The 14,222-nt window shown below is 41.0% G+C and overlaps 1 protein-coding gene across 1 annotated transcript in view; it reads right to left on the reverse strand.

Annotated features, from left to right (window-relative positions):
* Nucleotides 1–228: 228 nt before the first annotated feature.
* The window catches only part of hp1bp3 (heterochromatin protein 1, binding protein 3), a 32,895-nt gene continuing 18,901 nt past the window's right edge, over nucleotides 229–14,222 (reverse strand). The window contains exons 6-13 of the mRNA XM_062038288.1: nucleotides 10,952–11,095; nucleotides 10,816–10,875; nucleotides 10,598–10,737; nucleotides 10,138–10,228; nucleotides 7,078–7,237; nucleotides 3,345–3,456; nucleotides 1,203–1,385; nucleotides 229–1,142 (exon numbers count right to left, since the gene is read on the reverse strand). Coding sequence (XP_061894272.1) covers nucleotides 641–1,142; nucleotides 1,203–1,385; nucleotides 3,345–3,456; nucleotides 7,078–7,237; nucleotides 10,138–10,228; nucleotides 10,598–10,737; nucleotides 10,816–10,875; nucleotides 10,952–11,095 — 1,392 coding nt within the window. The 3' untranslated portion in view covers nucleotides 229–640. The remainder of the gene's footprint in view (nucleotides 1,143–1,202; nucleotides 1,386–3,344; nucleotides 3,457–7,077; nucleotides 7,238–10,137; nucleotides 10,229–10,597; nucleotides 10,738–10,815; nucleotides 10,876–10,951; nucleotides 11,096–14,222) is intronic.

Below are 14,222 nucleotides of genomic sequence, written 5' to 3' on the forward strand. Positions count from 1 at the left end.
ATATATATATATATATACACATACATATGTATATATACATATGTGTATATATATATACATATGTATATATATATATACATATGTATATATATATACACACAAACACACATGTATATATATATATATACACATATACACACACACACATGTGTATATATATACATATACACACACATATATACATATACACACACAAAAAAACCACAAACTGCATGCAAAGAAAAGAGCAGTTGTGTACAAACGGCCATGTTTTATTAATGCCTTGAGGGCAAAGGCGACCAACACAAGGAGTACATGCATGCAAGGATGGAAGCGCTAACGCAAGCTGCTTGTTCCTCTGATCCACAACACCGCGCTGCGAAGCATTGAAACCGGTTTCTATGCCACTGGTTTACACGGGTATCAAAAAAGATGGGGATAAATAGTGTGGAGTCAGCGCTACGTGACCATGACAACAACGTGGCGGCCAAAGAAAAAGGTTACAAGATGGCGGACATGACACTAGTGACACGCGGGTTAAAAACCAAGGTCATTTACAGGAAACTGGTGGTGAGCACCTTCTAAACAAAAACTACTGCCCCGTTAAAAAGGGGAACACAATAAAAAGTGCCAGAGCACTGACGGACTTGAGGTCCTGGTCTCAGTTCTTGGCTCTCTTTGACTTGCGGGTGGACCGCTTCTTGCTCGGCGACGCCTTCTTGGCGACGGGCTCGTCGCTCTCGTCGTCGGCCTTGGAGCGCCGACCTTTGTTCGCCGCTTTCTTCCCGACCGGCCCCTTGGGGGTGGCTTCCGCCTGCTTCGATCGCTTGGCCGCGCCCTTCTTGGCCTTCCTGCCGGCGGGCCGCTTGGCCGACGGCTCCTCGACCTTGGAGCGCTTGGCCCCGCCCTTTGCGGGCTCCTCCTCTTCCTCCGATTCTTCGGGAGAGTCCTCCGGAGTGGCGGCTCGCTTGGTCGCTCGCTTGGTCATCTTTTTTACGGCTGGCGTCTTCAGCCTCTTGGCGGGCGCGCCCCTCTTTACGGGCGTGGCTTCTTTCTTGGCAGGGGACTTTTTGGCAAGCGGACGTCCCCGCCCTCTTTTGCTGCCAGACTTGCCGGCTGAGGGGGCTTGGCGAACCTTGGGCGGAGGCCTCTTGACGGACGTCCTGCAATCAAACGGACAACGTGAGCGGCGGGCGTTTACACCACTCAACTTGTGCACCCACCTCTTGCGGACTGGAGCTTCTTCCTCAGACTCCTCATCCTCATCCTCCTCCTCCTCTTCTTCCTCTTCCGACGACGAAGAAGAATCTAAGGAGGAAGACGCGGCTCTCCGCCTGGACTTGGCGGCGGGCTGACTGGCCTTCTGGGCTGCTTTGTTGAATTTGTCCGGGTACAGAGTGCTCGGGCTGCGCACAAACAATTTTGTCATCCAGCCCATCGTTAGCATTCTCATGTTAGCATGCTAGCTTTGTCTGCAGGTATACACCTCCAGTCATATTTTGCTACTTGATGCATGCTAATGCTAGCATTTACTAATTCTTTTAAAACAAATACCGTATTTTCCGCACTAAAAAGGCGCACCTAAAAACCTCCAATTTCCTCAAAAGCTGACAGTGCACCTTATATATGGACCAATATTGAGCCACAACAGGTCTCGCAACTACGGTAACTACGCCGACTTCATTTTCCTCCTACGGCTGCTTACCGTAGAAGAAGCGCTTCTACGGGGGAAAATGAAGTCGGCGGCTGCTTACCGTAGAAGAAGAAGTTCTCCTTCTACAGGGGAAAATGAAGTCCCGTAGTTGCGAGACCTAAACTTTATGTAGAGACCCAAAAATGTCTCCTATTAAGAGACACGCTTACGACGCAGAGTTTAAACTCAAGGCGATCAGTCACGCAGTAGAAGACGGGAATAGAGCAGCAGCGAGAGAATTTAACTTTAACGAATCAATGGTGCGGAAGTGGAGGAAGCAACATGATGACCTGCGCCAAGTAAAGAAGACTAAACAGAGTTTCCGAGGGAACAAAGCGAGATGGCTACAGTTTGAGGACAAACTCGAGCAGTGGGTTGTTGAACAGAGAGCAGCAAGTAGAAGTGTCAGTACAATCATTATTTGTTTTGTTGACATTCCCTTTAGCATAACGTAACCCCAGCCTCTACTGTAGCGTCTATTCTATGCGCCTTATAATGCGGTGCGCCTTATATATGAACAAAGTTTTAAAATAGGCCATTCATTGAAGGTGCGCCTTATAATCCGGTGCGCCTTATAGTGCGGAAAATACGGTATATATATTGCACTGGTTTTGCAGGTGAAACCTAACAAAATGGCCCCCGCATCTTTTGATTTGTCAGTCCGTGGCCCTCAGTGGAAAACATTTGGGCCCCTGGTGTACCGTAAATTATGGACCATAAGCCACTACTTTTTTCCCTAGGTTTATAAAACGGTGTGGCTAGTTTATGGACTTGTCTTTGCTGCCGTTGGCTATAGAGTTTAGAGTAAAAAAAACAAAAGCATAAAAACAAAAACAAACAAACAAAAAGTGCTTTGGCGCCATCTTTTGGACAAGTTTGCTCACTGCAGGTACTGCATTGCCATTCTGTTTAGACTTTTTTTTTTAACCTACTGGAAGTACGGTTGCCGTTCGGTCTTCTAGACGTCCATAGCATTCTACTCATATGGATTAGTTATTCATCACTCCAAGAAACATTTGTAAGTTTTACAATATAACTAAAACTATTCCTACTTACTAAACCGTCCCATGTGTGATGTCTGTAGGAGTGTTTTCACGCATATTTGTACACGCTATGGTAATGCAATGAAGCCAGCGTCGTTAGCATTAGCTAATATGCTAACACGTTAACTAGTGTCTGTTAGTATTATTAACTTACAATGGCATTCTTTTTGTATAGTTACAGTTTCACAAATTCCCCAGTAAATTCACCAAAACGTCAACGTGGAGTTATTGAGTCTGTTTAGCTGATTGGAGCTACCTTGCGGGTCCATGACCACGACTTGTGTTTTGTTTGATCAACCGTTTTACTGCTGTGTTACAGACAGTTTGGAAACAATTAAGGTATGTAAATAAACATTTACAGAATATTTCCGTGTTAATAACGAATCTCACAACATATATATCTTTAGCTTATATATGGGAAATATGTTTTTCTTCTAAAATGTAGTGGGTGTGGCATACATCCCAGTGCACTCTATAGTCCAGACAATATGGTACGTGTAATCTGTCTGTTTTCAAAGTAAACTTTGATTTGAGATTATACAACCCTGGGTGAAAAAGTGTGGATACCCCGGCTGTAATGTGTTGATAAAAGGTGTGAGCGTGTTGCGACTGATTTTAAAAAGGTGTACCTTGGGTAAAAGGGGAAGGAGAGCCGGTAGGTGCCCTTGAGGCCGTGACCTGTGATCTGCTCCATCCAGCCCAGGACTTTACACTTGGTCAGAGTCCTCCTCAGGTTGGCCACTGAAAAGACACAGGGTTTAACTTGGTGGGTTCACTTCCACGAGTTTGTCCTTTTGAGAATTACTTCAATGACTGTGATTGACCGTTTATAAACAAGAATTGTAGAGTGGAACCTGGACTCACAAATGCTTTACTGTGCAAACTTCTCCATTTACCAACCAGACTGAGCAGAAATATGTCGTCTCGATGCTTCACCCACCCGCTGTGTTCATAACAAAGTAAACATGAATCATTACTTCTAATCTCAGCTAAAGTCCCTATTTTATGTCAAAAACGCATTATAATAATCAAAACAATCTTTTTATCCTAACAACAGCCATCTTAACCGACAATGCGTCCAAACACACACACTTTCTCCAAAATGTTACAAACATGTTGCTACAATAAAAAAATTAAGAGGAAAATCCTGGTAAACAAGCATAGCGTCACCTTCCAGCCACCACTAGGGTTGGGTATCGAGTATTGAGCATCGATTGGAACCGGGACTAACTTTCCGATTCTCCCGGAATCGTTCAAAAGTTTATTTTCGATTCCCAGTCCGCCGACCGGAAGAAGAAGCCGCTAAACACCAACGAAGAAGCACCCACCGTCGGAAGTGTTAGCATAGCCGAGCCTATGTAGCCGAGCGAGTCAGTCAAGCATGGATAGCGGGCGTCGGCGGTCGAAGTGTGGCTTTATTTTACTAAAAAAAAATGAAATATCGGCGAAATGTAACACGAGCGACAGGACTGTTTGGTGCTTAGGAGGGTGCACGTCGAACATGATGAAGCACCTCAGAGTACAAATAAATGCGTGTCCCGTCTTCGACGCGCTGCGCAGACCGTCCTCCTGTGCCTCTTCCTCTGGCTTCGACACCCAGCCTGGCACCTCGGTGACTGCATTGCAGTCCGAATCCGGTAAGTAAAACAATATATATGCAAGAAATAATGTGTTTTGCGCCAACGTCGAGGCAGCCAACAAATTAGCCCGCGTATTTTTTCATAGACAATTTACAACCTGCTAGCCAGGCTCCGCGATGTGCTCAGCGTACTCCGTTCACCGTAGCGGCAATGGGGAAGATGTCGGTGCCACAGACGGAAGAGTGCCACAGAAAGGTCACTGCACACATAGTCAAAAGACGTCATCCCTTTTCAGAGGTGGAATCTCCAACATTTAGGTTAGTTAAGCAATAACTTTAGAGCTAAGCTAATTGATACTGGGCTAAACAGTAACAGCAACATTACATGTTTGTTTATGTTTGCAGGGATATGGTGAAACCTCTCAACCCAAAATACATACCACCTTCCAGGGACTACCTGTCAAACACATTGATCCCGACATGGTACAAGAAGAATCGGAACTGAGAATCGTCAGGAATCGGAATCGTTCGAATTCAAACGATACCCAACCCTAGCCACCACTAGCACAAACTAGCAGTGTGAGGCCGTTCTCCATCGGCTTGTGTCCCAGTACTGCATTCTCCTTCCCTCTGGCTTATTTTTTCCAAAAAAGTCCCCACAGTTAAAAGTTAGAAATCCCCCTTCGCGGATAAAATTGATGAAGCAGCAGCTTTATCTGAGTAGCCTCGCCATGTTGCACACACGCTGTGAATGACAGCTCCTCTTTTTAAACTTTTCCAAACACCCACGGCCCGCCTTAAATTGTTCTTCCGTGCTCACTTTGGGACATCAAGTCGCCATTTAAATGGCAAGTCTTCTCTCAAACGATAGCCTCGGTAATGCTATCTCCGGCCTGCTGCTTCTCATTTATCCACACGAGCAACAGCTTTTCTACATTGTCTTGCACTTTCTCTCCGTCCTTGCAAAGATAGTTACCGTATTTTTCGGAGTATAAGTCGCTCCGGAGTATAAATCGCACCGGCCGAAAATGCATAATAAAGGACAAAACATACCGTTCAAAAGTTTGGGGTCACCCAAACAATTTTGTGGAATAGCCTTCATTTCTATGAACAAGAATAGACTGTCGAGTTTCAGATGAAAGTTCTCTTTTTCTGGCCATTTTGAGCGTTTAATTGACCCCACAAATGTGATGCTCCAGAAACTCAATCTGCTCAAAGGAAGGTCTGTTTTGTAGCTTCTGTAACGAGCTAAACTGTTTTCAGATGTGTGAACATGATTGCACAAGGGTTTTCTAATCATCAATTAGCCTTCTGAGCCAATGAGCAAACACATTGTACCATTAGAACACTGGAGTGATAGTTGCTGGAAATGGGCCTCTATACACCTATGTAGATATTGCACCAAAAACCAGACACTTGCAGCTAGAATAGTCATTTACCACATTAGCAATGTATAGAGTGTATTTCTTTAAAGTTAAGACTAGTTTAAGTTTTTGAAAATTACAGTGCTTTTCCTTCAAAAATAAGGACATTTCATTGTGACCCCAAACTTTTGAACGGTAGTGTATATAAGTCGCATTTTTGGGGGAAATTTATTTAATAAAACCCAACACCAAGAATACACATTTGAAAGGCAATTTAAAATAAATAAAGAATAGTGAACAAAAAGATGATATTTATATGACGCATAAATAACCAACTGAGAAGGTGCCTGGTATGTTAACGTAACATATTATGGTAAGAGTCATTCAAATAACTATAACATATAGAACATGCTATACGTTTACCAAACAATCTGTCACTCCTAATCGCTAAATCCAATGAAATCTTATACGTCTAGTCTCTTACGTGAATGAGCTAAATAATATTATTTGATATTTTACGGTAATGTGTTCATAATTTCACACATACGTCGCTCCTGAGTAAGTCGCACCCCCAGCCAAACTATGAAAAAAACTGGGACTTCTAGTCCGGAAAATATGGTACCAGCTCATGATGTCAATGCAGCCGCAAAAGCTAAAAGTAGTTCCTTAATGTTAGCGCTTGTAATAATACGTGTTTACTGTCAAGGTCACAAATGGCAAATAGAGTATTGTTGGGGCTTTTTAGTGGGTTTTATGGGCACAACTAATCCCAGTAGCTCCATTGTTAGCGACCTTTTATTTACCTACTGTTTAATTGTGAGGGTTGTGAGTGATGGGCAAATTCCCAAAAAAGTGCTGTTCCCCTTTAAAAGGTAACATGACCCTGAGAGCCGATTAAATCCTATATTGTTACAACAATAACGACTAATGTAGGGTTGTGTGTTGTACCGTCATGTCTGTTTGTGTACATCCTTTTGTCTTATGTAAAAAAAAAAATAGAAAAAGTGTATGGACCCCATTAAAAATACAGGAAATATTGTGCAAATGTCTATTCATGTCAGCAATTCAATATGAAACTAATATTAACTCATTACAGGCAAAGTGAGATATATGACCCTTTGTTATACTTATCAGGATCAAGGCTTAGTTTTCGATAAACACATATTTTCTGAGATTTTCAATACAAGCTTTTCATAAGCTGCAAGCCATAAACATCAAAACGATATCGATAACGATATAAAAGATGGAAGTTGCATGTTATGATCCTGTGTCATATATCAGTTTAATTTTGTAAATCTAATTCCTGGAATAAACAAACATTTATGGCATTAAATATTCACACTTTTGGAGCTCCACCTGTATCCACTGCTATTGCAGATCTTAAATGACTAAACTAAAACTTGTGGGGCGTGGCCTTACCCAGATGGTACTCCTTGGTGTCCTTGTTGACGTCCAGCAGATGCCTGCGCAGAGTGGTGGTGCTGCACGTTTTGGGCTCGTTCATGGCCGTGATGGCCGCCAAGATGGCGTCTTCCAGGGCGCCGCCCTTCAGCAGCACCTTGTTGCCAGTGCGCTTGAGCTGCAACATCATAAGGACACAAAATCAACAACAAGCATCTATTTCAACATAAAGTAAGCAATTTTGGTGTTATCATTATTCATAATGTAACATTGATTGTCTTTACCCTGTGGTACCGAGCTCTGGTCCGGTTCGTACCGCTAATAAAATGTGGTTTGCCCCATTGAGAACAAATCTACTTTCTAGCATCCATTACAGGGTTTCAACAGGTTTCAGCACATCTAATTTAACTATTTTTTATTGCCACCCAAAGTGTTTGGATGCGCATGTGTAATAGGGGTGCAACGATTAGTCGACAATAACTATATATGTCGACAATAGTCGTGATTTCTCGGGAGGAAGACGGTCCGCGCCGCCAATAGCATGTAAACATGTAAAATGTGAGAACATTTACTTTTATTCTTGTTAAAAACATGAAGACATGGCTCATTTTGCAAAGCCGAACTTGTTTTTATGGCAGTACATCTGCGATACGTTAGCATTTAATGTGGAGACATGATGTCGGACATTTGGAGGGAGGATGCGGACACAGCCTCGGTAAGAGTGTCAGCAAGCTAGCAAGGTAGAAGCTAAAAAAAGTGAGACAAAGTTGTGTGAAAAATAACTGTCATTTTAGCCAAAGTCAGCCAGCTTAACTTTGGCTACATCAGGGGTATCAAACGTACGGCAGAGGGCCGGATCAGGCCCGCGCACAGGTTTTATTCGGCCCGCGGGATGTGTTTGCTAAGTATAAAAACCAACCTGAAATTGTTAAATGAAAGAAACTGCTGTTCTAAATGTGTCCACTGGATGTCGCAATAGCAATTCTTTGTATATTTGTAGATACGTACAAATTAAACAGTCGAGGAAAATGATCAAACTATGTGAATAACATCCTGTTAATTTGATTTTGATACAATTTTTTTATCTTGATAGATTGAAAATTAACACCAATGAGTTGACTGATGAACATTATCACATAATTTATTCTGAAAATATAAATAACAACAAATAAAGATAGAATACGATTAACCGCAACATATAAGATTAAAAAAACAACATTATGATTTGTACAATTTCAGAATGTGCCGGTTCTATTTTAAACAAAGAAAATAATTGAAATTGTGTTTATTTTTACGTTATCGTGCCGTGATTTTAGCATTCTGGCCCACTTGGGAGTAGATTTTTCTCCGTGTGGTCCCCGATCTAAAAATGAGTTCGACACCCCTGGTCTACATCAATTTGAGTACTTTTTAAAGCAGCGTCAATTTGCAATGCCGTAAAAACGCAATCTGCACACGTGCAGGCGCCAATGCAGAGGTATCATAAGATTAAACACACAATCTGATTAAACACACAATCTATTGAATAGCCAAAATTTTAAGAATTAATCAAAGATATAATTCTACACTTTGAGTCTATTACAGTGCTAAAACTGACAAGACTAAATCAATAGTCAATATACCAGTGTGCAGCTTTTTAAGCATCACAAAATTATTTTCTTTTAGAGGAAGTTAGATTTGGTGTTTTGTTGTTTTACCTTTCTTTTAAATGGACAACATTTTAACATATGTAACAGCTGAATGAGCAGCACAGTTAAAGTATAAATAAATATTTACGAATGAATTAGTCATCTTTGTTGTTCATTAGCACATGCCTAAAATAACTTAGCTGCATTTAAGTTGATAGAAAAATTTGAGCCATTAAATAAGTATATGCTTTATTATCGGATTAGTCGACTAATCGTTGACTAATTGATTATCAAAATAATTGTTAGTTGCAGCCTTATTGTGTGATACATGTGTGTGTGTGTTTAGCTAAAGACAAAAATATTCTCTGGCGTCACGTAGCTTGCGTACGCAAAGCATCGGTCTTGCTCCTTGCCCTGCGTACATGCACATCCCAAAAAATCTAGCTTTGCGCCAGCGTTTAATAATGACGACAAAGGAAAACAAAGGTCATCAAAAACTTCCCACATTCTAAAATATATATAGTATAAAGACATTTCCATTAGAGACAAAATTAAAAAAATAGTAATATGATGATTTTATTTATTTTTCCTTCCATTTGCTTCAAATCCCTTGCATGTTTATTCTTTCCTTATGGTAATTTTGTTTCAATTTCTTAATTTCGGTTTGAAAATTAGAGAAAAATTATTTCTATGTACATAATTTGAAAAAAAATTAAAGACAAAGCTTCTTATGACATAATTTCTAGGGTTCACAAAGCCCGCCTTTGAACGTCTTCACAAAGTACTGTATAAAACATAGAATTAAAACAAAAAGGGGCAATATCATAAAAAGGATAAAAAGTTATAAAATGGATAAAAAGTAAAAAATCCATTAAATAAAAGCTTTTCTGAAAACCAAAGTCTTCACATGGAATTTAAAAAAAAAAAAGAGTCAGCATAGTCAAGCCCACAGAGGGACTGGTCCAAGTTCTTCCAGAGTCTCGGGCCTACAGCCTGCAATGCCAGGTCTCCCTCAAAAGGAATTTTAGGGATCTTTAGGAGACCTTGGCCTGAAGACCAAAGTGTAGGGGCACAACAAATCAGGGCCTCACCTTGCAACGCACGGAAAGTCAGGACTAAAATCTTTAACACTGCGAAATTTGACTGGAAGCCAATGAAGACCGGATAGAACGGGGGTAATATACTCAAGTGCTGAGAGCGATACAGAGTGAGACCTCTTTTATATAATTTGACAGCCAGAGACGAAGACTTAGCAAAGTTACTGAGTTCTTTTTCCATTTATCATTCAATTTATTGACTTATCAGCTTAGTCATACAATTTTATTATTTTTTAATGCCTCTGGACATTGAATTAATGCTTTTTCATGTCATTTAAGGCCTTAATCCATTTAATGCCTTTTATTGACCCGCGGAAACCCTGTATAAAATGTTCAGAAATGGGGAAGACTACCTGGAAGGTCCCAGTGGCTCCTTTCCCAGTGATCTGCTCCAGTTGTCCGCGCTCCACCGCCTTCAGCAGGGCCGACTTCAGGACTTCGGGCCTGAGCAGGAAGCGTGTGACAAAGTCTTCAACATTTATTTTCTTTATAATCAAAGTATCTGCAGGTTTCAAAGAGTTGTCTTTAGGATTTGGCCAAATACTCTCATCAGTGAAGCATATTTAATATAATTTAGGAAGGTGTGTGTCATGGTTGTCTTCCTACAGAAACCAAGTTCAAACAAAAACATATTTCCCCCCATCTTTTTCCATTTTCATACATTTTTTAAAGAGCTCCAAGGAGCCACAACGGCGGCGCTAAAGAGCTGCGGGTTGCCGAGCCCCGAGTTAATGAATAAATGTACTGATTTCACATTGTTGAATAATCGACCTGTACGGCAGGATCTCTAAGGGGCACCAACATTCAACGCACCTGTTGTCGATGTTGAGACTGGGGAAGTGCTTCTCCAGGTACTTCTTGATCAGGTTGTAGGAAGCCTCCTTGGGCTCGCACAGACGTGTGATGATGAGCGGCAGAGCGTCTCCTAGGAGCTCCTGCTTGGCACCAGCCTTCTAGAGCCAAAGTCATACGAGCAGGCCGTCACCACCGAGGCCACGTTCGCTGGTGACACCACTTCCTTTGGCACTTACCTTTGACGCGGAAGGCTGCTTCCCGAGGGCGAAGGTTCCCGAGAGGCCTTTGCCTTTCAGCTGGCACCGAGGAGAGGAGATATGTTTGAAATAACCTACTTGGAGTGTTTTTATTTTGCTGTGTTGTTCAAGTCACCTGCTTGATCGTCCCCTTCTCCAGGTGCTTCTTCATCGCTTTTTTGATGTGAAACTTCTTCTTGTCCAGCTCCATGTCGGGGCACTTTTTCACAATGTACTTCATGACCGACTGGTAGGACACACCAGATCTGTGATTGTAGGACTGCACAAGGAAACACCTTCTTACTTACCTGTGAATCCATCAAGGACTTAACAGCTGAATGAGGTGAGCTGAGATTGGTTCCAGGAGAATGACTAAATTGCGGAATGTAAGCCGTTACTTTTGTCTACGCCTTGAAACCTGTGGCTTTAAAAAAACAGTTCGGCTGTCTTATGGATTTTTCTTCGCTGACAGCCATAAAGCAAAAAGTGTTTAAACAGATGCAAAGACACTTAAATGCTGTGTTAGTTTGTGCTGTGGCGCCATCTTTTTGGACGAGTTCGCTCACTGCAGGTGCTGCTAAGTGAATACGAATTCCTGCTGTTTAAAGCTTTGAAAAGGTTGTAGAAGTGCGGTTTCGTCTTATAGCCGTTCATAGCGTTTCTACTCATACGGATTCTTCTTTCATCACTCCGATGAACGTTCGTAAATCTTACTTACTAAACCGTCCAATGTGTGGTGTCTGTAGGAGTGTTTTCATGCATAATTGTGCCTACTATCGTAATGTAATGAAGCTAGCGTGTTGGCATTAGCTAATATGCCAACACGTTATCGTGGGTCTGTTTGTATTATTCACTTACAATGGCATTCGTTTTGTATTGTTTCAGTTTCACAAATTCAACAAAATATCACTGTGGCGTTATTGTGTCTGTTTAGCTGATTGGAGGGCAAGTTTGCGCATGACAATGACTTCTGTTTTGTTTGATCAGCCGTTTTACTGCCGTGTTACAGACACTGATTGGAAACAATTAAAAGGTATGTAAATAAACATTTACTTAATATTTCTATGTAAATAACTCATTTCACAACGTATATATCTGCGAGTTATACCGTATTTCCTTGAATAGCCGCAGGGGCGTTAATTAATTTAAAACCTCCTGTCACTCCTGCGTTTACCGGAAACCGGCGAGATGGCCGTGCATGCGGTAATTATTTTAAAACCTCTTCTCACTCCGGCGTTTACCAAAAGGAATCCATAAAATTTAGGCGTGCGCTTTGAGTGTGATGTAAGCATACCATCATGAAAAGCACATTTAATTAAAAAAACGTTATTATGGTCTTACCTGTACTTATAAATGGAGTCCATTTGCAGCTCCTTCTGACCAAAAGCATCGATAACTTGTTTATAGAAGTCTTCCTTATTTTCTTTCTTCAGTTTTAAAAGTCTCTGTTTCGATGGAGATATTCCTTTAATTATTACCTCCTGCTTCCATTGAAAGTCCAGTTTAGAAAACTGTTTTATTTTAGATACTGGTATGCAATCCTCCATCTGAAAAAAAATCTCTTGCTGCGTGTGTTCACTTCTTCTGCAGTACCGGAAGTCGCAAGAAGGATCACTAGCGCGGCAGCGCCCTCTACCACCAGGAGGCGGGAGTCATTTAATGACTTATACAGTATTTCACACACGCAGCTACGGTATATTAATAAAACATAGCTGCTTACTGTTCTCTTTAGCATACTGTACCGGTATTCAATAGCTTGGACCTTAAATCCTACTGAATAGCTCTTTATCTTTTTTCCTTTGTGCGATTGTAAGCAGCTTCCTCCATTTTGAAAATGAGGACAGATGCGTCACTCGTGACGTAACGAATTTGACCCGGTGGAAGTTCTAGCCATATGCTAAATATTTTGCGAAACGAGTTTCACCCGGCGAAAATTATAGACATGCGATAATAAAATTAATATTTTGCGAAACGAATTTGATCCAGCTTCAATAATAAACCGGCGATAAGGCCAAGCATGCGTTAATTATTTTGAGAAACGACTTTGACCCGGCAGTAATTCTAGACGTGCGAATACTATATTCCCTGCGCCAATTCAAGGAAATACGGTAGTCCGGTGCGGCTAATATATGGAAAAGTATACTTATTTTTTCATTCAGTGGGTGTGTCTTATATACCGGTGCGCTTTATAGTCCAGAAAATAAGGTAAATGTAATAAAATGGTTGTACAGTTGAGGGGAAAATCAATTTGTTTACAACATTGCAATTATTATTATTATTTTTTTTTATAAACTTTTTTGGTGATGTCGAAGAAGGGTACCAGTGATATTAAAGTTGACAATTAAAAAAACGACCAGGTTATAACACGGTTCTAACATTGAAGTGGTACCTCTACTTACGGGGGAGGGATGCAACGATCATAGATTTGGACTGCACGGTTATAGTCTGAGTAACAATCACGATTATTATGTATTGATTAATTACAAAAAAACACACGGTTGGTTGCACGAACATAGACACTCACCATCTGGTAACCTCGCAACTCAGGAAATGATCAACGAGCAATGGGAAGGACACGCTAACATATAAACATGTAAAAGTTTCAAGTTTGGTTGTGCCATCTTGCTATGTCGCTGTTGATTCTCTGGATGGAGTGAGAAGAGAAACTACGAAATCTTGATACATCAACTCAATAACATACATTTGTCTTTAGTTTGGTTGGTTTTAATGCAGTGGCAACACCCGGACACTTCCAATGTCTCGGCAAAACTAGTAGCCTGAATAGCTTATGCACTACTGCCCTCTAGTGTCCCAAATCTGCAACTACCTTCAAATCTACTGTTGAACAGTAGATTTGAAGAACAGAGTGACGAAAGTCTACAAAACTGGAAACAGTTGTTTTTTTGTACATGTAATTCCACTGTGTAATAAACGTGCTGACCGTTTGTGCTGAGAGCGATGAACAGAGTGAGACCTCGTTTCCAGTTCGAAAGCCAGAGACAAAGACGTAGCAATTTAGACATGACGGCAAAGAGATTAAATTCATTTTCATTTATCTTTCGATTTTTTTAAATGCAATGCAAAAAAAGCAAATACACTAAAATAGTGTGTTGTGCTTTGGCGCCATCTTTTGGACTAGTTCGCTCGCTGCAGTGTCCTTCCATTAAGAGCTCTCAAACGGAAGTAGATTTGCTTCTTGTCGTTCATACTGTTTTTTACTCGTACAGATTATTCATCACTCCCAAAAAAACATTTGTAAGTTTTACAACATAACTAAAATAATTCATACTTACTAAACCGTCCCATGTGTGGTGTCTGTAGGAGTGTTGTCATTCATATTTGTACATGCTATCGTAATGTAATCAAGCTAGCATTATATGCAAACACATTTACGAGTGTCTGTGTTA

The sequence above is a fragment of the Entelurus aequoreus genome, linkage group LG26 (genome assembly GCF_033978785.1).
Source record: "Entelurus aequoreus isolate RoL-2023_Sb linkage group LG26, RoL_Eaeq_v1.1, whole genome shotgun sequence".
NCBI lineage: Eukaryota > Metazoa > Chordata > Actinopteri > Syngnathiformes > Syngnathidae > Entelurus > Entelurus aequoreus.